The 26,297-nt window shown below is 38.6% G+C and overlaps 1 protein-coding gene across 2 annotated transcripts; it reads right to left on the bottom strand.

Moving 5' to 3' along the window:
* Nucleotides 1-65: 65 nt before the first annotated feature.
* On the bottom strand, nt 66-26,297 carry AK3 (adenylate kinase 3). Of its 2 annotated transcripts, XM_044657039.1 has the most exons (5): nt 25,573-26,297; nt 8,775-8,894; nt 6,802-6,974; nt 2,580-2,698; nt 66-676 (listed from the first exon to the last, which is right to left on the bottom strand). In XM_044657039.1, the coding sequence occupies exons 1-5, from the start codon at nt 25,724-25,726 to the stop codon at nt 556-558; spliced, it is 687 nt and encodes a 228-aa protein (XP_044512974.1). In that variant the 5' UTR covers nt 25,727-26,297; the 3' UTR covers nt 66-555. The 2 variants fall into 2 exon arrangements, with proteins under 2 accessions (XP_044512974.1, XP_044512975.1); XM_044657040.1 differs by lacking the exon at nt 8,775-8,894.

The following is a 26,297-nucleotide window of genomic DNA, read 5'->3' as shown; positions in this document are numbered from 1 at the left end:
GCTAAATCTGACACTCTATCAGTGATTCTCTAAGACAGATCCTCCAGGTGGCTAAAGAACACAATACTAGAAACTTCTGAGTGAAAGTCAGAAGAAGGCCTTTTGTCATGGCTTTAATCTAAAAGGGTAAAGGGGAAGAGAATGCCTCTGAAGAATGCATTTTACCTCAGTTAGTGCTATGTAAACATTGATTCTTTTTCTGAAAAAGAGAGAAATGCTAAAAGCTACTCACTTACTAAAAAGTACATTGTATTATTTTTTAAATGAGTAGTTATCCTTTTGTCTTTGCCATTTTACAAAATGAAGCATGATTAGATCCATAAATAGGATTTTTTAAAAAAACTACATAAACCACCAGGAGATGAAAACCAGGTCACTAAAATAAGAATTTAAGAAAGTAACATGTTCAAACCATTGCTTAGTCCAGGAAAAATAGCAAAAATGAGAGTAGATCATGATCTTAGGAGAATTCATATGTATCAGGAAACCATCATTCAGAAGCTCCTTGACAATGCAAACTAGTTTCCTGCTCCTCTTCTGATGATATATTACTCTTCAGGGTGTCAATGTTTCTTTCTCGCTTACATCTGGCAGTTTTGTTTGGAGGAAAGCATATATTTGGGGCCAGATCTTATTGGTTTCTGTTCCAGAAAAAGTTTCCAACACACCTTTGTTCCTAAAAGGACAAAAGAAGACAATGAACAAACATTTTTTATTTCTCCTATTCAGCAATTCCAACTTAATTTTATTATATTTGGGGTTTTTTAATGCTTTATTGATTTTTTAAAACATCTCTATTACTTCCAAATGATGCTCTCACCCAATAGAACCTTCCCTTAGAACAAACTAATACAGTTAAGCAAAATAAATCAGCATACTAACTACATTAGACAATACATGTCTCATTCCTCATCTATGGTGATATAATAATAATAGCAATTAGCATTCACCTAAGTCTTTCAGGTTTGAAAAGCATGTTACAAATATTATCTCATTTGATCCTCAAAATTACACTGTGAAGTAGGTACTATTACCATCCTTATTTTACAGATACAGAAACTGAGCTAAGTAGAGGTTAAGTGATTTTGCCAAGAGCCCTACATGTAATACGTGTCCGAGTCTGGATTTGAACTCTGGTCTTCTTGACTCCAACTCCTACCCAGTGCCATATTATGGCCCATCTTTCCACTGAGAGATGAGAAACATGCCTCACCATCATCTTTTGTAGTCATCACTGGTCAGAGTTCTCAAGTCTTCCAATGATTTCCTTTACATTATTGGTCAATGTATAAATTGTTCTCCTAACTCTATTCACTTTGCTCTGCATTGTGTCATATAAATCTTCCCATTTTCCCTGAATTCTTTATATTAATTGCTTCGGGGAGGGGGGGGTGCAATAACAGTGCATTAAATTCACATTCAGTTGTTCAGTCACTTTTAAGATATGTCCAATTTTTCTTAACCCCAGCTGGGGTTTTTTTTGGCAAAGACACTGGAGTAGCTTGTCATTTTCTTCTCCAGCTAATTTTATAGATGAGGAAACTGGGGCAAACTAGGTTAAGTAACTTACCCAGGATCATGCAGCTGGTAAATGTCTGAGTTCAGATTTGAACTCAGGACTCAGACCCAGCACTCTATCCACTGTGCCTACTTAAGCTGGCCCAGTGATATTACTGCTGGATACCAAATGTCAAAATCAGGGAAATACAAGGAACCTTGTATGAACTGTAAATGAAGATAACACCAAAAGAAATTAGAACTTTGATGCCAGTCTTGATTCTGGTGGGCTGAAGACCAGCCTATATCACTCCTGTACTCAAACTCAACTGGCTCCCTCTTGCCCCAAACACATTTTCTTCCTCTCACTTGAGAGGAGGGATACTACAAATGTACGATGTTTCACATGTTTTTATCAGACATGGTTGATGTATTCATTTGTTTTGCTTTCTCTTTATTACAAGGAAAAGAAAGAATCAATGAAAGAGTGGGGGCAGGACAAGGTTAGAATGTTGCTATATTATTTGTATCATTTGTTACAACGTTCTTTTTGGCAAACGAAAGGCGTCCATAAATCTTTTTTAAAAATCAAAACCCCAAAGACAAAAAGCCTGAGAAGAGAGAATTCAAAGGATACCGAAAGTCCCTGAGGCTGGTCCTCAGCATTACACTGAGAAGTAATGCTATCCATGCCTTCAAAAATTAGACAAGAGATGAACAAGGAGATTAGATGGGAAAGTCCTAGAACTTTGGTACATATATATTTACATATATATGTACATGTATATGTACATAAATATGTATATATAATTATTATTACTATATTAGTATATTATAATGTAAGTATTATGAATTTTCAGAACACCAAACACACTTATGTTCAAACATAAGCAGTTAGATTATTGGAATTTTCTGTATTAAAAAATTTTAATTCCAGAGTCAAATGAGTGGGGTTTAACGAATACCATTTTGTACTTCCTGTGCCAAGCTTCTCATCTGTGCATACAGATGAAAACTCAATACTTGTGCTCATTGTGAATATACTTCAATTAAACAAAGGGGCACGTGGATAAATAATATACCGGTAATACGCCAGAACAGGTTTTGTTTCGGCTTCATAAGCCTTTAGTCTCTTGGTAACGGTTTCTGGCTTATCATCTTCACGCTGTATAAGAGGCTCTCCAGTAATATCATCAATGCCCTAAAAGGAGGGTTAGGAAAGAAAAAGATCCATCACTTTAAAAAAGACAAGCATTGTTCATCAGCCTTAGCCATTAAACATGCCACGCATTTCAAACTATAGGTAAAAACAAAACAAACTCACCACTTCCCAACAGAATTGACCCAACATGAGAAAACGGGGGTGCTAGAAGACCAGTGTGATTATAAAAGAAAGAAGTCTGAATCATTAAAGAGTTTATTGCAGATCATGGAAAACCCTCTAAGTAACTATCCTACTCATTTGACTCCCTGTTGGGACAGTTTCAATTAAAGGCAGGGAATCTTGCCTTCCTCTCCTTTGACACTAACTCCACACCTTACTGACCCCTTGGCCTCCAGAGGGAACTTCTGGAAGTACAAGCATGGTAAACCAATGCCCCTTTTGGGTATTCCCCCAATGACCACCCTCATTGAAGCCTTCATCACCTCTCACCTGGTCCATATCCTTCTATGAGACTCCTTTCCTCAAGTTTCTCCCTACTGCAAGCCCATCTTCACTCAGCTGCCAGCGTTTTTATAAAGCACAGGTATGGCCACATCCAACCCTCCAACCCCACTCAAATGCTCCAGTGCCTCCCCTCTTTTTATCTCCAGAATCAATTATAAAGTGTTGTGTTGGGCACTTAATTTTCTATATAATCTGGCCTCTTTAGGCCTTTACAAAATCTTCTAATATTTCCCTCCTTTCTATGTTCCTGTCACCCTGCTCTATATGCTGTTCCTCACACATGCCATGCCATATTTCATTCTGATCTTTTACACGGGCCCTTTCCCAAGCTGTAAGGCTCTGCCCCTTCACCTCCAGCTCCTAGTTTCCCTGGCTTCTTTCAAGACCCGGCTCAAACCCCAAACTTCCTTGCAGGAAGCCTTTCCTTGTCCTAGCTGCTCATGCTTTCCCCTCTCAGACTGACTTCCATCTTCTCTGTTCACATCCTGTATGTTTCTAATTATTACAAATTGTCTTTTCCCATTAGAATGTAAGTTCTTTGAGGGCAGGGAATATTTTTGCTTTTTCTTTTTTAACCCTTACCTTCCATCTTAGAATCACTACTTTGTAATAGTTCCAAGGCAGAAGCATGGTAAGGGCTAGGCAATGGGGGTTAATTGACTTGCCCAGGGTCACACATCTAGGAAATGTCTGAGGTCACATTTGAATCCAGGATCTCCTGTCTCTAAGCCTGGCTCTCAATCTACTGAGCCACTCAGCTGCCCCCACCACTTTTTTTTTTTTTAATCCTTACCTTTCTGTCTTAGAATCAGTACTAAATATCTGTCCCAAAGAGGAAGTGTATAAGGGCTAGGCAACTGGGGCTAAGCCCAGAGTCATACATCTAGGAAGTAGTAAAGGCTAGATTTGAATCCAGGCCTGGCTCTCTATCTACTGAGCCACCTAGCTGCTCCTTATTTTTCTTTGTATCCCTAGCACTCAGGATAATAATATTCGGCACGCAGCAAGTACTATATATATACTTATTGATTAACACGAAGTATTCTCCAAACAAATCTTCTGAAGAGCTTTGGTCAAAATGAAGAGTTTCTAAAACTCTGGGGACCATAAGATTTCAGTGTCTGTGATATAGAGCTTACACTTCAAAAAGGGGATCCCCCACATGGAATTGCCAGAAGACTAGGAAGCAGCAAGATAAGATAGAAAGAACATAGAACTACGAGTCTCTTGACCTAGGATCTTGTCTCAACCTCCCCAGTATCAAGTTTGTGACCTTGGACAAGTCAAACTTCTAAAGATCACATTTCTTCTCATCTGTGAAAAGTTACTGAAATGCTCATACCATCTAACTCAATAGTATTATTGGTCCCCAAGAGGGTCAAAGACAGAGGGAAAACTGCCATGGCTGGGTGACACAGTGGACAGAGCACTGGGCCTGGAGTCAGGAAGATCTAAGTTCAAATCCAGCCTCAGAAACTTACAAGCTGTGAGACCCTGGACAAGTAACTTAAATTCCTTCTGCCTCAGGTATCTTATATGTAAAACAGAGAATAATAGCACTTTCCTCCCAGAGTTGTTGTGAGGGGAAAAAAAGGAGTACTATTTGCAAAGTTCTATAGAAATAGGGGCAGCTGGGTAGCTCAGTGGAGTGAGAGTCAGGCCTAGAGACAGGAGGTCCTAGGTTCAAACCCGGCCTCAGCCACTTCCCAGCTGTGTGACCCTGGGCAAGTCACTTGACCCCCATTGCCCACCCTTACCAATCTTCCATCTATAAGACAGTACACCGAAGTACAAGGGTTTAAAAAAAAAAGTTCTATAGAAATACTAGCTATTCATTGTTTTTAAACTGTTCAAGTTTAGAATGGCACTAAGACTTTCAGGAAACTCTGTATAGACAAAAATATTGCTTCTGGTACTTTTTATGGTAAGAAAGAAACTAAAAAGAAATTGCCCTGAGTGTATAAAAACAAAACAAAACACCTATAGTAAATAATGGCCTGAAGCATGAGAAAAAGATGAAAATGAGGACTTTGGAAAAATTCAGGAAAACTTGCATGAACTGATAAAAAGCAAAGTTAAAAATAATAACTAATATTTATATGGTATTTTTATAAATATCTCATTTGTTCCTCATAACAATCCTGGGCAGATGCTATTATTATTCCCATTTTACAGATAAAGGAATGAGACAAATAGAGGCTAAATGATACCTAATAAATAATGCCTGAGGCAGGATTTGAACTCAGGTCTTACTAACTTCAGCCCTTGATCTGATGTACCACCTAAAATTCATGGTAACTGAAGTTATGTAAATGAAAACTATAAAAGTAAATGAACTTAGATTAAAGGCCAATAATGGTTCCAAAGGACAGATGATAAAATACACATGCCTCCTCTGAGTAGAGAGGTAGCAGACTTTAAGTCCTGAATGCTATGAATACTGACAAACCTTTTTCTGTATAGGCTGATTTTGATAAACTGTTTTTCTTAGTGGCAAGGGAGGGCTCACAGAAACACTGTAGGTTGGGGGCAGCTGGGTAGCTCAGTGGATTGAGAAGCAGGCCTAGAGACTGGAGGTCCTAGGTTCAAATCTGTCCTCAGACACTTCCCAGCTGTGTGACCCTGGGCAAGTCACTTGACCCCCATTGCCCACTCTTACCACTCTTCTGCCTTGGAGCCAATACACAGTATTGACTCCAAGATGGAAGGTAAGGGTTTAAAAAAAAAAAAAAGAAAGAAACACTGTAGGATGATCAAACATAATAGACTTTGCTACTAATCGCAACACAATGATCTAGGACAATTTTGAGGGACTTTGAGGAAAAATGCTATCCACAGCTAGAAAAAGAACTGTGGGAGTAGAAATCCAGAAGGAAACATGATTTATCACTTGTTTATCTGGGCATATGTTTTAGGGGGTTGGATTTTATAAGATTATTCACTTAGAAGAATGAATAATACGGAAATATGTTTTGAGTGAAAATACATGTATAACCCAGTGGAATTGCCTGTCAACTCTGGGAAGAGAGAAAGGAGACAACAAGAATCATGTAACTTTAGAAAACCTATGTGTAAATTTGTTATTGAAATAAAATAAAGAAGAAATAAAAGATAAAAAATGATAGGGGGGTAGCTAGGTGGCTCCATGGATAGAGAGCAAGATCTTCAGATGAGAGATCTTCAGACACTTCCTAGCTGTGTGACCCTGGGCAAGACACTTAACCCCCATTGCCTAGTCCTTACCATTCTTCTGCCTTGGAACCAATACTTAGTTTCAATTCTAAGAGAGAAGGTATTTTTTAAAAAATGATAGGCACAATGACACGTGTAACACCCAGAGGAATTGCTTGTTGGCTACAGGAGGGGGGTGGGAGGAGAGGAAGGAAAGAACATGAATCATGTACCTATGGAAAAATATTCCAAATTAATTAATTAAATAAAAAATTTCAAACTACAAAAAATGATAGGCATCATTAAAATAAAATTTTAAAGAAAGGTCTATAATATCCAATATTCCTAAGAAATCTCTTATCTAAATACTAACCAGAAAGACAGTAGGAAGTTAAATGTCTATAAGGCAGAAACATCAAATAGCATGCCCACACCAGGTAGTTTTACCACAGAAAAGCACTCACAATTTTTTTGGGAGGGTTGAATTCTGTGTTGTAAACTCGACCAGAACTTGGATGAATCCAGCGAGAGGTAAGACGTTGCTTAATAATCTCAAAGGGTACATTCAGATCAATCACTGTATCTATCTGGTGGACTTTGTCCAGAGCTTCAGCTTGTGGGACAGTCCTGGGGAAACCTTTAAAAAATGTTTTTTAAATAAAGGAGAGAAAAAAATTAGACTTTCTACACCCAAAAATTAATCTACCAAATGAAATCCACTTAAGCTATCCACAGTTTCTTGGATGATTTTTCTAAGGTCCATAATCCTGCCTCTCCTACTTTTAGCTGTGCAATAATGAACAAACGACTTACCTCTAAGACTCATTTTCCTCATCTTTAAAATGGAGGGAGAGCCATTGGACCCCCAGATTGCCTTCAAGGTTACTGGCAGTGCTAGAACTATGATCCTATGAGCCACAATAAATGATTATTTATTTTTATGCTGATCAATGAACTGAAAAATCAAAATGCACTCATGGGAAAGGTTCTCACTATTCTCCCTTAACTCCTCCCTGCTTAATTATCAGCTATAAAGGCAATCTGGGTTTGTACACTATTGATTTAGTATATGAACAAAGTATATCAGAAAGAACATGAGATTAATTTGCTCAGTCACACAGCTGATAAGTACTGGAGCTTATCAAGTACTGGATTTGGAGTCCTCCCCTGATTATAAATACATCCTTCTTTCCACTATATTATAATATAGGACTAAAATTCTTCTATTTCCCTTTCTTCTTCCTTAGACCTTTCCCCATGAGTCTGAAGGAAATGAGACCTATTCATTATTATTTTTTTTAATCCTTACCTTCTGTCTTTGAAATAATACTAAGTGTCAGTTCCAATGCAGAAGAAAAATAAGGGTTAGGCAACTGAGGTTAAGTGACTTGCCCAGGGTCATAGCTATGAAGTATCTGAGGTCATATTTGAGCCCAGGACCTCCAGCCAATCAATCTACTGAGTCACTTAGTTGCTCTTCTACTCATTCTTTTTATGGAAATTGTAATACTATAGGGAACAATCCTCAAATTTCTTATGGATTACTGCCTCAAATTTTGTCAGCTATCCCTCAGTCTCTTCCATTTCTTTGTTTCCCTATTGAAGCATGTCCCCCATACATTCCTGGAATACTTTATTGTCCCTGACAATTTAGAGAAAGAAGCACATCTCTAACCATTTCACCTCCTATACTTTAGAGATTGACTTACATTTTGTACATATATGGATATTACTTGACTTTGGCAAAAATATAAACATGGCGCCCTCCCTGTTGATCACTTCAAAATTTTCTCTTCCCTTGAAACTTCTTAAAAACAGGTTCCATGCTTCTCTGTTGTTCTTGTGGTAGGTTCCTGCTTTGGAAAACTGTTCCCCTATCCTGAATAGGATTCATATTACACAATACTTTGCTTTATGCAACTAATGCACTTATCATGCAATATTATATCTGTGTTTGTGCCCATGTTACATCAGGGCATGAACTATGTCTTGTCTAAACTCTATATCCCTCAGGGCATGGTACAATGTTCTTCAATACCTAAATATTGACTAACTCAGTGGCTGAAGCAGCATGGAACAAAGGAGTAATTCATTGTCTATCCTTGTATGAGTCCTTTCATTTCTCTGGACCTTGTTTTTCTCATCTCTAAAATAAAAGAGTTGGAGAAAAACATCTCTTAAGATTCCTTCCAGCTCTAACATGCCATGGAACTATGAAAATGTTGACTGACCCCAGTAGGAACCCATTTAGATGGGCAAATTTGATTCTTTGGGGCCTTTCCTCTTTTCTCTCAATTCATCTATGTCTCCCCAATGAACCAGGAGAAATGAAAAAAAAAAAAAAAACGGACATCAAAACAACCTGCTCAGAAATGTTTATTCTTTCAAGTTCTGAGCTTGACCAGCACCTGTGAAATTTAGTCAATGGTTTGCTTACCATCCAATAACCAACTATACTGAGCTAGATTTTTCAGTTCATGCAGGGCCAGCCGAGTCATGACATCATCTGGTATGAGTTTCCCCTGATCAATGAAGGTCTTGGCAAGCACACCAATTTCTACAGAAGAAAAGAACCAGAGAATGAGTTAAAATTCATCAAAGCCACAAGTGACCTGATTTGGTAGACAAGAGAAAGCCTAATTTTGTCAACCTCCACAAGATTAGGTTTGTTAGAATAAATTCAGTCCTAATCTTGTTTCTAATTGGCAATCATTACCACTTAACATGTGTATAGGATATTCTAGTCCTCGGATAAAAGAAGTATCCCTGCTATAGCAGAAAGAACACTTGATCTGGAATCAGAAAACCAGAGTTCACATCATCCTAGTGGGATTCCTTGAGCAAGGTATCTAATTTTTCTGAGCCTCAGTTTCTTCATCTGTAAAAATTACAATGATACTCATACTATCTATTTCACAAGATTGTCATATAGATGAAATGAGATAATGCTTCTAAAGTGCTTTGTAGACATAGAGCACTAAATGCACTAAAAAAATTATATAATATACTTCAAATTGAGTAACTAGCAATCATCCCGTTGTCTGTGAACATCTTCCTCTAAAGCTTCCAGGTAGCATATAGGTATCCTTAGAATTGGTGTCAGCATAATGAAGGCTGAGGAAGGTCTAACCAAGCTCTAAAAGATGAACTAGGCAATCAGACTATGGGTCAGTCATGAAGGTATCAGGAGAACTAAGTTTGTAAGGAGTGTTGTTACCTAAAGAAAGATTGGCCCTCAGAAACTTGCCTAAAAGTCAAGCTTTTGTTTTGTAACACCACCTATCACCCACTTTTTTCTTAAACCCTTACCATCAGTCTAGAAACAACTCTAAAACAAAAGGGTAAGGGCTAGGCAAACAGGGTTAAGTGACTTGATCAGGGTCATATAGCTAGGGAGTATCTAAGGGGTCTAGGATCACAGAAGCAGAATATGTCAGCAATAGGAAATGAACTCGGATCCCAGGCTCAGATGCTTAGCTGTGTCACCTTAGAGAAGTCACTTAATCTCTGTTGAAAGTAGCTGTGGCTCTCATCAACCACTTTTCAGAGAAACTTTATTTGTGAGGCCCACTAACGAAAGCAGCCATGCTTGCCTGAGATTGCTGGCAAGGTCCCAGTTTCTCACACAAAGGCACTGCTGCTCTCAGCCAAAGGTCATCATTAAACCCTGAGTCCCCCCCTCACTCTGAAGAGCAAAGAAGTCCTTGTAACATCATGACTGAAAGTACCAAACCAGCCTTTCCCTAAGAACAGATTGGCAATCACTGTCTCTCAACTTGCTTACATCTGTAATAGCAACCCTGGTAACTTTCATGTGTGAAGTCATTTTCATAAACATTATCCTGTGGGAAAGTAACACCCCCCACCCCAAGAATGCTGTAGTGCTTAATATTTTACTCTCTATAAAAGTCTTTCTCTTTGTCATAATAAACAAAGATCATAGTTCCCCTCCCCTCATGGTGCTGTGATTCCTCTGCTCCATCCTTCTCAGGCATCCTGGCCCCCACCTTTCCTGCCCTTATCTCTCTCTCTTCTCTAGTCTCCCTAGCAGGCTAGCTCTCACTCACCCCTGCTGCAATGGCCCTCAGATCCAATCATTCATCATCAGACTCCCAGACATGACTCCAGACATTTATTAACTTAAAAGGTCAAATGTCATCAATTTGTATTAACTCCCATTATTTGTAGAGTAAATCTATCACTTTGGCTATTTTATAAGGAAAGATCCAAATGATACAATCTCAATTCTGACTATGTCATCAGTAACTATTGTTGTTCAGCCAATAAGAAGAAATATTTATGTTACTTAAGATTTTGCTATCATCTTGCTTAAATGCTGTAAAATACTGTCAGCCCTCACTCAAGGTCTTGGTCACTGAGAAAGGCCATTGACACCATTTATAGGTAATTGCTAGCCTTTCTAATAAATGGATCATATTTGGAACTTTTTCCCTCAAAATTTGCATCATGACACGGTCATGGTAATTTATAAAACCAAAGTACAAAAGGTTTTCTATTCTAATTTCTATCAGTGGGAGGAGGGTTCCACTGATGAAGGTAAGGATATTGTGAAAAAGCATATATATGCTGGTATCCAAATGACAGTAAGCTTTTAATTAGCCAAATATTATGATCCTTGATAAATTTCTGAAATGAGTTTAAAGAGACACCACCATCACCATCATCCCTTCCTTTATAGCTAAAACTTCAGGGGATTCGTTCAGATATATAAGAGTATACAATAGAGCAATTTTTTAAAAAACAGATGCAAAATTTCATTTTGGTTGTTTTCCTTCATATTTACAAATATGGAAAACTTTGCTTGAGAAAATCTCCCACTCATTTAAATAGTCATTTGTCAACCTTGCTCTGGGGAGTTGGGAAGTTTTGGACTAACTTGCTTTAAAACTCCTTTTAAGGGAGAAACATTGTGAGCAGATGGCAGAGTAGGGCATGAAGCTCTCCTGCCCTCCTCAAACCCCCCACAAACAACCAAAAATAACTATAAAAACAACAGCAAAAGCATATAAGAGTCCTGTAGGTAAAAAATTCCCTATTCCCTTATATGAGGATTAGATTTTGATGTTAGGAGTAGTACTAAGTTAATTATATGATTTTAGGAGGTCTTTTATGATTATTTTAGTATAAGCTTTAAAGTAAGATAACTGCTTGAATATAGTTAATCATTGTTAGCATAGGCCTCAGGTTTAGCCTTAGCCTTCAAAATTGCTATATCATGCACCATCAGCAATCATGAACTTGAACTTGAGACTGGGTCTTCATTAGCAGAGAGGTTTTTGCCTCAGTTAGAAGCATGTTGACACCTCTTCACCTTTGCTTTTGCCCCTCTTTAAGGCCTGGCGCCTCTTCCTTACCCTGGCCATCTCAGTATACATCATCAGGCTTAGAAAGTAGGATTCAGTCTCCCCCACCCCCCTTTGTCTACCAAGTAACTTCTACCAATGAGAAGTGTTTCCCGATTACTTCAACCAATCTACATCTCTCTATTTTTATCACTGTCCTGAATTATTTCTGTACTGGTATATAAGTTGTGATAGTCTTTGAGGTATAAAGGAAGGTCTCTCCCAGTGCACGGGGTCTTTTGGTCTTGACCAGAAGTCCGGCTTTATTGGGAGACTGGTCCTCTCTGAATAAACATATCTCTTTATGTCTTGGAGACTGTTTATCATTTGTGTTCCTGTGGTTAGAAATTACACAACAGTCCCCAGTGAAGCTAAAAAGCCAAGAACAACTAAGGAGGGAGATTTCTGACTTCTTTGGCCTTATTCCCCCACCAGAGGCTCTGGAGGCAGGAACAGACCAAATAGAGGGAATCAACAAAGCAGCCCCAAGAGGGCAGGATTAGCAACCTCACCTAGTTTGATGAGCCAGGGGAGCCTACATTCCCTGGCCATACCACTGGGATCAAAGAAAAGGCAGGTGGAGGGTCCTGGGAGCAGCCTGGCTCATGAGGACTCCACTGGCTCATGGCTAGCACCAGACCCTAAAGGCAAGAACTCAAACTTCATTGCTAGCTGGTAAGGGAATTTGGAGGTCAGAGGAACACAGACGGGACACTTAGTCTGTTTCAGAGATGATGGAGTGGGAGAGTAGGAGTGAGGAAGGCCCATCACACCAGTGAGTGTTTTTGCTGAAGAATTGGGGCCCTGTCAGCTCCTGTCACTCCCAAGACAGTAAAGTCCCAGGTGGTTGCCCCAAGGAGAGGCAGACTGGATGCTTGCAATGGTAGTAGCAGAGCTGCCCTCAGTCTCTGGTTGGAGCACCTGAGATCAGTGGGGGAGATGTCATCTATGGCCCCTGGGAATGGCTTCTTTGCCTGGTTATTTTGAAGTGGGGTGTATGGATGGAAGACCTGAGTTTGAGGATATGGAATGGAATGAGCTGAAATGTTAGTTGGGCTAGGAGGAGGCAGGGTGGAATGGCTATTTCATATGGAGGAGGAATGAATAGAGAAGCTGCCACAGAGAAGGGGATGAAGAAGTGGAGGGGCTGAGAGTAATAATAGATTGGGGCTTGAGAGGAAGGCAAGAAGTACATCTGACTCTGGACTATAAAAACTGCAATAACTAAACAAGGACTCTGGACTATAAAAACTGCAATAAGTTCATAAAAAAAACACAAATACATACACAAAATACTGAAATCTGAGATAACATATGTCAACAAAATAGAAACCCTGGGACTCCAGAAAAAAGTCAGTAATTAAGTCTATTGGCCTGGCCACTAAAATTTAGAAAATACATCAATAAAAATCATCAAGCAAAGAAGAAAGAACCCAAATATCGATAGCTATTATGGGGACTGAGAAAACCTTGGCTCGAACTCAAGAGGACATTTACTTCAGAAACAGCAAAGAAATACCATAAATGATAACAAGCTCAAAAAGAGCTTTGGGGAAAGCTTTAAAAAGATCTCAAAAACCAAATGAGAGAGGTTGAAGAAAAAAATTAGGAGAAAAAAAAAGAGCAATGCAAGAAAATCAAGAAAATTATGAAAGATTACCCAAATGGAAAAAGAGATCCAGGAACTCTTGGAAGGAAATAATGTATTAAGAAATAGAATTGGACAAGAAAAGTTAAAAATCTCCTAAGCCAACAAGAAATAATAAAGCAAACTCAAAAGAATGAAACAGAAAAAAATTTGGAACATCTTATCACAAACTGGAAAATAGATCAAGAAGAGACAACATAAGAATAGTTGGATTCCCAGAAAGTTACAATTAAAAAAAAAGTTTTGATAGCACACTCCAAGGAAAACTGCCCAGAAATTTTAGAATAAGAGGGTAAAATAGAAGTTGAAAGAATCCACTGATCACCACTTTAAAGAGACCCAAAGATGAAAATGCACAGGAACATCATTGCTAAGTTCTAGAGCCCCCAAGGTTAAGAAGAAAATACTATGAGCAACAAGAAAAAAACAATTTAAATATTGTGGAGCTACAATCAGAATAACAAAAGACTTATCAGATACAACACTTAAAAGAACACCAAACATGGAACACAGCAAAACTGAGCTTAAACAAAAATAACATATCCAGCAATAATGAGCATAATTATAGAAGAAGACAATAGATATTTAATGAACTAAAGGAGTTTCAGCTATTCCTGGAGAAAAACCCCAAATTCAGTGGTAAATTTGATCTATAAGAAACATACAAAGATAATGAAAGACTAATCATAAGCAATCAAAAAGGTCAAATTATTTGATTCTGGTATTGAGAAAATGTCATCTATAGCCATTATGCCTGGACTGCCTGGTTACTTGAAGGGGGCATACATGGATGGAAGACTCTCAGACAAAGAAATATAATTGAATGAGCTGAAATAGTAGTGGAATATAACAGGAAGGGGCAGGGTCTAATGGCTATCTCATATGGAGAAGGAATGAGTAGAGAAACTGCCATGAAGAAGGAGACAAGGCAGTAGAAGGCTAAGAGTACTAGAATCCAACTCTTATCAGACCCAGGATAAAGAAAGAATGATATACACAATTAGAAGGGTAAATTTTTCCTCAACATACAGAGAAACAGGAGGGAAGAGGAAATGGGTTAGAGAAGGACTAGGAGTCCCCATGGGGAGCTGAAGGAATAAGAGGAGAAAGGGTGGAGAAGTAGGAGAGTAAGGTGAGAGGATAAGAGAATCAAGAAATAGGAGGGCACAGTTTGGAGATAAGGGATTTTGGGAAAGGTGAATAGAATAAGAATTGAAAAGTAATAGGGACCTTTGGGAAGGTGAGACAATTTGGAACTAAGAGAACAAGGGGATAAATGGGGATCTTTGGGGAAGGATGTGAATAGGGAAGGTACTGGTCAAAGAAAATTGGAAAGAGTTTTATGGCAGAAAGAAAGGAAGAGAGACAGTGAGGTGGAATGGAGTAGATGGAACTATGACATTGAGTGTCATAAGATGAATTTACATACAGGAAGAAAATGTATAACAGAAAGGATAAAAAAAACCACAATAGGACCTGACAATGTGTTGTTTATAAGAAACACTGGAAATGGAGGCAAACATAGAGTGAAGGTGAGGGGCTAGAACAGATTATACAATAACTCAGCAGATCCATAGAAGACAGGGGTAGCAGTCATGATTTCTGACAGAGTTGGGGCTAAAATGGATATAAGTGGAAGGGATGAGTAGGGTAACTATATTATATTGGGGGTATTGGGTTACTATGGATAATGAAGTATTATCAGTATTGGACCTGTATAAACCAAGCACCCAGATTTTTAAAGGAAAAACAAAGAAATACAGATGGAAATAGATAACAAAATAATAATAGCAGCAGACTTAAATTTTCCCTTCTCAGAAATCAATAAATCTAACCAAAAAATAAGAAAATTAAGGCAATGAATAGAACCTTAGATAAGTTAAATGAGAGAGATATCTGGAGAGTCTACACACACTTGCATGAGATTAGTAGTTGATCTAAACCTGAGAATGTGCATAATCCAAACATAGTTTCTGGTGGACCAACAATGGCTTAGAGAGCATAAATGTTCTGCAAAAGTCTTACTTTAAACTCATTGTACTATGGAAGTAATCTGGCATCCCTGAGAGATTGTAGCACTTGAACAAAAGTTCCTCTGTGCATGACCAAGCTGGAAAGACTTGTTTTGGAAAGAGCATGGTCCTAGCAACAGATTACAATGTCTAATATTACATTGCTAGAGCAGCTATTGTTTGTTTTTTTTTTAAAACAAGATGGAAATATGCATTAAAAATTGTGAAAATGGTTCGTGCTCATTGACCTAGAAATTCTATTACAAGATTTAGGCCCTAAGGGCATTATTGACAGGATAAAAAGCTGTGCAGGCATGAAAATATTTATGGAAGCTTTGTTTGTTATGACAAAATAACTGTAAATAACACAAATGCAATGAATGGGAGAAATGGCTGAATAGATTGTGAAATTTGAATGTGATGGATTGTATTATGTTATTAGAAATGCCAAATATCAGAAATATAAAAAAATAAGGGAACTATATGAAGAAATGAAAAGAAAAGAAAAGAGAATGAGAATAATGCATACCATGATTATATTAAAAAAAATAATGGCCATAAAATCATGACAAAAAATATTCAAGTAAGACAGGAAACTCAAAAGCAGAGGATATTCATATTAGCATACATATAATTTACATATCTTTAAACACATTGCAAACAATGTGGAGTTTGTGGTTTTGCACATAATCTTTTTTATGCATTTGTTTAATTAAATGTCTTTTGGTAGTGGTGGTGGTGGTTACTAAGTATATAATAAAAAATTAAAAATTAAAAAAACTTTTAAGAATCTGTTTCAAAATACATATCCTTAATTGAGGAAGGGTCACAAATCTCCCTCCAGACTCTATGCATAAATTATTCAAAGAAGAGTAATTCTTTAAAATTTGGTTCTATTCATCAAATATAGTCATACATACATATATAGATCTCCATTTATTCTAGTATTTATATATGGCTTTAAGGTTTCAAAATGCTTTACAAATATTGCCTCACTTTCATCATTTTACAGATTAGGAAACTGAGGCAGAGAGAGGTTATGCAACTTGTCCAGAGTGAAACATTTAGTAAGTATTTGAGGTCAAATTTGAACTCAATTCTTCATTAACTCTAGATCCAACACTATCCACCATTCCACCTAGCTGCTATGTAGATTACTAGAAAAAAAGCATAAATCTCTGACATGTTTTTGCCTTTCAGCTCCCTGACCATTATCTTTCATTTTCTCCTCATATAACTCACCTTACCAATTCTTATCAATAGTTCCTGCAGGCCCAGAGCTTATAGAGTTCATTTCAGTTCAGTATAAATGTATTACATGCCTATGGACAAAAGCATTGTGCCATGTTTGGGAGTGGGCAAAGATAAGATGAGATTAGGGAACAGCCAGGGGTTTGCACTTGACCAGAACATAGAATGTATGAAAAGAAGTTAAGTGAAAAAAGACTGGAAAGTTGGAATGGAGCCAGATTGTAAAAGACCTTCAATGCCAGGCTGAAGAATTTGCCTTTTATCCCATAGGCCACTAATTTTGCACAGAAGTGACATGGTCAGACCTTGAATGATAGCTACAAGAAAAAAGGAGAGAAGAAACAGCTGAATCCCACAAAATATTTCTTTTGTCTTTTTAAATCACTCTCCTATTATACCTCTTATAGCTGAAATTAAATCTCCTATCACACCCCTAATCAACAGAACAATCCTATCTGAACTGAAATGTGATATCTAGCAAATAACTGCAATAAAAAGGCATGCAATCTGGCCAGTGATTCACTAGAATGAAAACAACCATATCAGGGGTCACAAACTTTGAATTCAAGTTGATTCTTAAAATCTACTAGCCTTTTAACATTTAAAAAATGCTTCTGTAGTGAAATTATTCTTTACTGAAGTCTTTTTCTAATGCCTCCTCATAGCATAAAAGTAATAAGTCATTTGCCTGGACACCTTAATGTTTTGTTTTGTTTTGTTTTAGTTTAGTTTACTTTTTAAGTAGTAAGTATTTTTTCTCTGTCCTTCCCACTACTCACCTATCTCAAATGAGAAAAAAACAAACAACCACCAACTCCCTAAATTTGGCTCCCTAGAATTGGATAATTTGACTCTGAATTTGACAACAGGCTTCCTAATTTTGGCATCCTTAATCTGGCTCCCTAAATTTGGTGATTTGATTTACTAAATTTGACCATTTAACTTCCCAAATTAAAAGAATATCATGTAAACTGAACTTTGAGAGAAGCTAGGGAATTTAAAGAAGCAGAGGTTAAGAGGGAGTATATTCCAGGAATGGCTTATAAAGGCACGTAAGTGGAAGGTGGAGTATTATGTGTGAGAAAGAGTAGGAAGGTCAATTAGGCTTAATCACAAAGTAAAGAATTAATGTCTTATAAAGTAATCTAAGGCTTTGGTCTAATTCCAAGGGCCATAGAAATGGAAATAGGTTCTGCTACCCATTTCCCAGAGGCAAATAGGTGGCTCAGTAGATACAGCACTAGGCCTGGAATCAAGAAGACTTGAGTTCAAATCCAGCCTCAGGCACTTCCCAGCAAAGTGACTCTGGACAATTCACTTGACCTCTCTTTGCCCTACTTCAATAGAGAAGGAAATGTAAGTCACTCCAGGATCTTTGCCAAGAAAACCCCCACGGACAGTATGATCCACAAGGTCACTGAGTCAGACACAAGTGAACAACAAACTTCAATAAATAAATAGTTATGTGACATACTTAGAACAAAGCATTATGAGGTAAAGCAAAATCCAACTCAAATTCTGGTGAGATTTATTAAAGGAGAGAAGAAACTTCAAAGAGGAATTCTAGCAGCCAAATCTCTAGTGGATAATGAATGTTTGAAGTATGAATGTTGCTTTCAGCCCCCTTGGGTACTTCCAGAAGAAGGCTACTTTCCTCTGTGCCTGGGAGTTTTCTAATGGCCCCGTGCCAGTCTCCTCCAATCTGATGTGAGTACTCATGTTGGCATGATAGTCAAATGATGTCTTCACAAGCAATGTAGCCTGAGGCTGGATTGCTCCTGCTTGTATAATGAAAAGTCTCCACTTCTGAATTGGTCTTCAAGCATGCTTAAAGACTTATGAGTCTTAATTAGCAAGGTGGTGCTTGCCTGAGCTAGTAGACCTTTCCATATCATAGTTGGTCTCAAATTCAATTGCCTCAGATGTAGATGCCCATTGTCTGAGTAGAAAACAATGATGGAATGGTTCCCATAATAAATCTCAAGATGATGTATAGTCAATGAAATTAAGAGGTGCTGGTTAGTTTGGATGGTCAGTATGGATACTAATAAGTATGGAAGAATGATTCTAATAGGAGTTACTGTTATTTTAGAAAGGGGAAGAAGAGAAGAAAATCTTTTGCAGAGTTGGAAGAAGAGGGGGGAAATGGTTATGATTTTTTGCCAAACAACATTAAAAGAGCAAAGCTTCAAAGAACAGTAAAAAAAATGATGATACAAAGCCATATTTAATACAAAAATTTCCTCTTCCAACGATATTTAATATTAATAACAATAATGATAATGATAACAACAACAATACAGAGCAGATACAACACCTATCCTCATTTCTACAAACAGAAACCCTACCTCAACCTCAAACCATGACATTAGCCAAAAAAAATCAAAAGAAGGGCCTGACTATTGAAGAAAAGAGACTAACCAAGACATAAGACTGGAAAGGTAGAATGGAGCTAGGATATAAAGGACTTTATAAACCAAACAGAGTTGTTTATACTATGTCTGAGAGTCAATAAGGAGCCACTGGCCTTTACTAAATACTGGAGTGACATAATCAGATCTATGCTTTTGAGACTTGAGAAGCAGTTGGATATGGAATATGAGGAAAATTGAGGAAGGCTCCAAACTTGTGAATTTGGATGGCTGGAAGAATGATGGTATCCATGACAGAAAAAGGGAAGTTTAGACGAGTGGTTGTTTAATTGGGAAGGATGTTGAGATCTGTTTTGAGTACATTATATTTGAAATGTCTATAAGAACATCCAGTTTGAAATATGGAAATTTGATCATTAATCATAACCCAAGATGGATCATCTGATGTACTTTTAAAGATAGTAAAGGTGGAAAGACAGATTTCAGAATTGTGCCAGTTAAGTACTAAGTTGGAGTGATAGATAGATAGATAGATAGATAGATAGATAGATAGATAGATAGATAGATAGATAGATAGATAGATAGATTGCTGTGAGGAATATGTCTACCTAAGCAGAGGAACAGAGAATGAGAGCAATCACTCAGTGGATCAGTTAGTTTGGCCAAAGCATTAGACCAAGTCAAATGTCAGTTAGCAAAACATTGTGGAGCAATTCGTCTTAGAGGTAGAAGCACTTGTTCAGCCCAGAAGCTGTATTTATCAAGGTATTGTTACAGAAAGTTCCTAAGACAGAACAAGTACACTTGAGGGAGCAGAGTTGTGGATTACTCTGAGTACATGAGTTTTCCCACTTATATACTTCCTTGGCAGATTTCTTATGTTCATGCCAATATATCCCCAGATACTAACTGCATTGGTAGGAGAGGGAGATTCAGATCTATCTGAAGATTATGAAGTATATAATGATTATGCACTGCTTGAATATGAGTTTATGATATTATTATTTATTTTGTCTTATTTTTAAGTAGTTATGCTTAAAATCTCTGTGTCATTATTTTGAGTGATTGGCTATATAAAGAGAAATTCATGAGTAGGGGCTCATGGGCTCATGGGTAGTGTATAAGCAGGAAATATAGATCCCTTCAATAAGATTACTCCTAGAAATTTGAGCAAATTTGAGTGTACCAGTTTTATGGTGGTCCTTCTTTTGGAACCCAGACCTGCTAGTGTGAGCATAGGTTGAAATGATTGAGCCAGCCCAGAGAGTAAATAGTTGTCCATGTGATCAGGTCAAAGGTATAAAATGCTACCAGTAGGAGTAGCCACCCTATGTACCCATTACATAAGAACTCAATAAATGTTTATTCTGTATTAGTGCCTATGTAGCAAGTATATATATTTACACATGAAACAATGCAGGCCTTAAAGTTTTAAATACCTAACCCTTAGTTAATTTTGAAGTAAAGCAGAGACTAGAAGAAAAAAAAGGGTTGGGGCAGGAGAAAAAGCAAGAAATGAGGAATAATAGAATAAATAACACTTACCACTGCATATTTCTAAGGTAACTTAGAATTTATAAAGGACTGAATCAAGTCAACTCTATGAAGCAGACAGGACAAATATTACCATCCTTACAGATTCAGAAATAAAGATTCAGAAAAGCTAAGATGGATCTAGTTAGAATAAACTAAGCATAAATGTAACCTGGATAGATATATATATATATATCCAAATAAATAAAACCAAAGAGTAAAGAGCATGAGGAGGAAAACAAATGGAAGGAATTACTCTTCAGTTACTTTGGTGCTCTTTCAAGGTTGGCTAATATTTAAAATCCATGGTATGGCTTGAACATTTCCAAGACTGACTCCATTCCCAGGGTGATTTCAAGCATCAGTAACAAGATAAACATCTCCATTGTTTTCTTGTGGTACCATGGAACCATCCTTCAAGTGTATATTGAGCTTCCCTATCATTTTCCAATCTATAGTAACATCTGAAATAACATCAACATAAAGTCTCCTTCAGATGCTATCATGTCTTCCATGGAAAGAACTGTTCATGGTTTTCAAAGGATTATTTTTGAGGAAAAGGACATTACCTGGCATCCTTAAGCTGGTTAAAAATAACTGCTCCCTATTCCCAACCTCCTTTCTTTCTGTTAGATTTCTAATTTTGTTAAAAAAATTTTAAAGGAAAAAATATACACACAATACTGCAAAGGTCCTAAAACTGGTTGCTGATTTGGCAGAGTGAATAGAGTAGCAGTCTTAGAATCAAGAAGACTCATCTTTGTGAGTTCAAATCCAGCCTCAGACACTTACCCTGTTTGCCTAAGTTTCCTCAACTGTAAAATGGGCTAGAGACAGAAATGGCAAGCCACTCTATATCTTTGTCAAGAAAACCCCAAAGGACGACACATTGGCTCAGTGGATCGAGCACTGGGCTTGAAGTCAGAGATTCACCTAAGTTCAAATTTGGCCTCAGATTCTTATGAACTATGTGACCCGTGGCAAGTCCCTAAGCCTGCATGACTCAGTTTCCTCATCTGTAAAATAAGATGGAGAAGGAAATGGCTATTCCAATTATCTTTGCCAAGAAAACTCAAGTGAGATCAAGAAGAGTCATACACAACCAAGAAATATCCCAAATGGAGGCACAGAGAGTTGGATATAACTCAACAACAACATAACCCCAATCACCCATGATTATGCCTCAGGGCTTTCCTTTCTGCTTTCTCTCTCTCTCTCTCTCTCTCTCTCTCTCTCTCTCTCTCTCTCTCTCTCTCTCTCTCTCTCTCTCTCTCTCTCTCTCTCTCCTCTTTATAGCACAATGTCAGCCCACTGCAGTGAGTACGCTAAACAGTTACTTAACTATTTGAAATCATTACATTTTTTTTTAATTAAGCAAGGAACATTATTAACCAATCACCCAACTAATCAGAAATTTTTCTGAGTTAGTTTCAGTTGGAGGACTTAATGACTGAAAAAGTAACCAATCTCTACAACATAAGTCTTTTTTTTTTTAAAGCAAAATATAGGTGTCCTAAAACTCTTAGCTCCATTTCAAGCTTTATTGGCTTAAAACTGCACTAAGTCTTTTGGGACTTTGTAGAAGGAGGAATAAAAGGTCAGAAAAGTCAGAGACATTCATTTTAGGATCAAAGAACACCAGTGCCTGGCGGGAAATGTGAAAATACTTTGAAACAAATTGGGGTACAAGAATGGCATGGAATATTACTATGCCATAAGAAATTATGAAAATGATAAATACAGAGTAGCAAGAGAAGATTTTACATAATCTGATGCAGATTCTGATGTACTGAAGTAAGTAGAGACAAAAAAACCCAATAATATATGATGACAACAATGTCAATTTTTAGCAAAGGACAACCACAAAACAACCAAAGGATAGGGTTGCAAAATTACAAAGAACAAGCATAGCTTCAAACTAAAAAGAGAGACAATATCTTGCCTGACTCCTTTATAGAAACCAGACATCCAGAGGCATAATTTTTGTTCTTGAGTTATGTCCAACTCTCTGTGACCCTTCAGACCATGGCAAGCCAATACTGTCCATGGGACTTTCTTGGCAAAGATATGGAGTGGTTTGCCATTTCCTTCTCCAGCAGATTAAAGCAAACAGGTTAAGTGACTTGCCCAGGATCACAAAATTAATAAGTATCTGAGGCTGGATTTGAAGTCAAGGCTCCCTAACTCCAAGCCCAGTACTTTATCCACTGAGTCTCCTACCTGTTCCATAGGTATGGTACATTACATGTATTTTCAGACTTTTTCAATGTATTTATTAACTGCTTTGCTGAGTTTTTTCTCTTCCTCTTTTTCTTATTTTTCTTTTAAAAGGTATTTGTTATATAAAATGACTTTCAGCAAGGGACTAGGAGAAGTTTTGGTGATGTAAAAAAAACAAAAAGTTTTCAATTGAAAAAAGTTTTTAAAGGAAGTGCTTTGAAAACTCTGATGTGTTGAATATCAATATAAGTCACTGTCCAGAATACTATCATGAGCACGCCAATTAGATCAAGAAAGCTGGTCCTTTATTCAGTTGAGATTTCTTCAGAGTAGGGCACAGCCTCTACAAACACAAATCTTGCTTATATCTTAAGAAATTAAGTCTCAGGTATAGTCAGAAGCACAAAGAAGTTAACTAACTTCCTTACTCAGGCTACACAGCTAGTATGAGATTTAAATCTTGTGATAATTAGATTAAGTCTATGCTACCCATCTTTAGGTTTAATCACCAAAGGTGAGAGCACCTTCCAATTCTGGGAGGTCCTAACCCACACGTGCTAGAGTAACGAATCAGAATCAACGAACCAACCCCCTTCGCTTTCAATGAGAAAGCATCTATTGTGATTGGACACGCAGGCTAAGGGAAGGCACTGGAAGTGATGCATACCTGACCCCTATAAAAGAGGGAGTTGAGTGAATGAGGTTGCTGCTGGTTTGGTGAAGGAGACCTGAGGGAGCTTTGCTGGTTCCTGACCGAGACTGTTCCACATGATGAGTTTAAAGACTAAATCTTCCTGAACTTCTATTAAGAAACTTCTTTTATAGACTCTGTGAATAAAGTTTGCTCCATTCACTTCTGGTCCTCATCAGGCCCTTTAACCCTCAGCTGAGGGTTAAGATCTACCTGGGATTGGATTCTTATTTCTGTACTTCCTCTCTCTCTTCTCATGTAAATAATTTTCCATAAAAGTCAATTTTGATTTGAGATTATTCTTAAATGAGGATTGATAATAGTTCAATCCTCTGGCAACCATCTTTAATATATTGAACCCATAAAACCCCCTTTTCACCCTTATAATCTAGATCTTCTTGTCTCCCAAATCCAACATTCTTATCCTCTCTGATGTTGTTGAGACATCTTACTCCTTGTGACCCTAAGGAATGAGAGTTTCCAAGACTGACCCCTTTCCCAGATTCTAGTGTGATGTCCAGCTTCAGTAACAAGATAAACACCTCCTTCAGTTTCATGCGGTACCATGGAACTATCCTTCAAGTGTATACAAAGATACTGGAGTGGTTTGCCTTTTCCTTCTCCAATGGATTAAGGCAAACAGATGTTAAGTGACTTGCCCACAAAACTAGTAAATGTCTGAGGCTGGATTTGAACTCAGCGTTTGTTTGTTTTTTTGGTTGTTTTTTTTGTTGTTTTTTTTTTTTTACTCCAGGTCCAGCACTATCCACTGAATCACATCCTGGCAGTAAAGATAAAGTGGAATTGAAACCCAGTTGGTCTGATTCTGCAAGTGGCAACCCTGCTGAAAATCTTGGATTGCAGTTCTCACTCAGCTAAAAACTTTCTGTTGTTTGCAAAATTTTGGCCACAGGAACAAAACAAATTTTTTGGAAGATCATCAAGGAAAATATCTTCCCTTGATCAAAAGCCTCCAGGAAATCCATAGGCAAGTTTGTAACTGCAAAGACCAAGTTGGAGGGGGGCAAAACCCAATCACAGCCAAGTGAACCCAAACAAAAACACCCCATCCTAAACTTGACGGAAATTCAGGCCAGCTCTCTCCCAGGGACATAAATGGAAGAAATGAAAAGGGGGAGGGAAGGAGGGTGTGGTGTCTGTACGTATCTACAAAACATGTTTAGCATGTTTTTATAACCCGGATTTCCAGGAATGAGGGCACAAGGAAGATTAACCCCTTCTGGGGTGGTGATCATGGTTGAACAACTTTCTCAAAAGACTGCAACGAAATGGTTTCGAAGGTACTGCAGAGAGCACAAAGCATCTTCTAAAACTCCAAACATTTCTTCCTTCCACCTCTCCTCTCCCTCCCAAATATATAGGGAATGGGAGTTTTGTCGATGGAAGTCGAAGGGAGTAAAAAAAGGACCGTTCCCGTGATGCAATGGCAGGCCCTGGGTTCAAAAGAAAGTAAAGAGCTGCTTTGCACCCCACCCTCCTTTACCCTGGAAACGGGGGAGGCCAATCCTCTTCCCAGGAAGGCAGGCATAAATGACTAAGGGACATAATCACTCTGCTTCAAAGAGCTACGTTAACCTTCAGAGTGTTAAACAAAGGGACTGTGTGCCCTCGGAAAGGATCCGTCGATTTTGAACTTGAACTGACCTTAGAGATCTCTTAGTTCATTTTAGAGCTAAGGTAACCAGACAGTAGGAGTTAAGTGACTGGCCAGAGGTCACTCAAGTCAACTCAGTTCTGAGTTTAAACTAAAGCTAGGTGCTGGAGAATGGCAAGGGAAATAAGGTTCAGATCCAGACCTGGTCTTTGTCCTCAAAGAATTTACAGTCTAGTGGAAAGATAAGGTGTAAACAGAGATACCGGGTGATGTCGTGTACAGCTAAGTGACTTTAACAGAGAAGAAAACAATATGTCATCCCTGTTCAAGGGAGAGGAGAAGTGAGGACTCGGTCCAGAGTACCGCAGGTCAGATTCATGCCCCAGCCCCAGCCTCCAGGCTCGGGGTATGGCGGCTGCTGTTTGAGTTCTTTCCCTGGGGAGCAGGGGATGGGGGCCCACGGAACAAAGGGGCAGGAATTGGGGAGGGTAGAAGGAATGGTGAGGATCTGCTCCTCCCGGGGCTCCCACCTGTTCCCTTATTCATGTTGTCCCGGAGAAGGTCCCCGCTGGAGAGATGCTTCAAGTTGAAATGTTTGATGATGCGGGATGACACGGTTCCCTTGCCAGAGCCTGGGGGCCCCATGATTACCGCCCGCAGAAGAACGCGCCCGGCCGACCCCATCTCCTTCAGCCAGCCTGCGCGCCGAATCCCCAGCTTAAATCCAGTAGGAACTGGACACGTCTCTTCTGCCAGCCCGTGCGTGGGCCCGCCTAACTCAGCAGCCCCTCCGGTGCATCGCGTACGGTGGAGGGCGGCTAAGGGGATCCAAGCAGTGCTAGGCTGCAAAGGAAAAACGCCGGCGGCAGCAACAAGGCCAAGCAGAGAAGTTCGTCCGGCTCTGTAGCTAAGGAGGCCGCCTCCCGGAAGTGAGCAGACAGCACCGCCTAGGGCCCGCCCCACTCAGTTGCCCGCCTTCTCCGCTCCCACTCCTGCTGTGGTTTTGCCAGAAAAGAATGGCCTGCTTTCGTTCTGATTACCGAGATCCTCCTGGTCATGGCCTTTCCCGTCATTCTTTCTCTTCTATCCCCCCCATACATAGGCATAAACACTTCCTAGGATTCAGAACTGAAAGGGAGTTTAAAACTCAGCCAATCCAATCCACCTCTCTCGTTTTACCCGGGAGGAAACTAAGCCCCGAGAGGATAAGTAATAACTTGTCCAACTGCCAAACAGATAGTGAGCAGCACAGCCT

This window comes from Gracilinanus agilis, chromosome 1 (genome assembly GCF_016433145.1).
Source record: "Gracilinanus agilis isolate LMUSP501 chromosome 1, AgileGrace, whole genome shotgun sequence".
Taxonomy (NCBI): Eukaryota; Metazoa; Chordata; class Mammalia; order Didelphimorphia; family Didelphidae; genus Gracilinanus; species Gracilinanus agilis.
Note: the sequence above shows the minus strand (reverse complement) of the source record. Positions and strands in the feature narration are given on the sequence as shown.

Bases quoted from the DNA above. Each gene is read 5' to 3' on its own strand.
- AK3 (XM_044657039.1), bottom strand. From the start codon at position 25,726: ATGGGGTCGGCCGGGCGCGTTCTTCTGCGGGCGGTAATCATGGGGCCC. The intron at 6,975-8,774 runs GTAAGCAAACCA...CATTTTTTAAAG, and splicing joins GTATAGTTGGTTATTGGATG to GTTTCCCCAGGACTGTCCCA. The intron at 2,699-6,801 runs GTGAGTGCTTTT...CCCTCCTTTTAG, and splicing joins TCAACCCTCCCAAAAAAATT to GGCATTGATGATATTACTGG.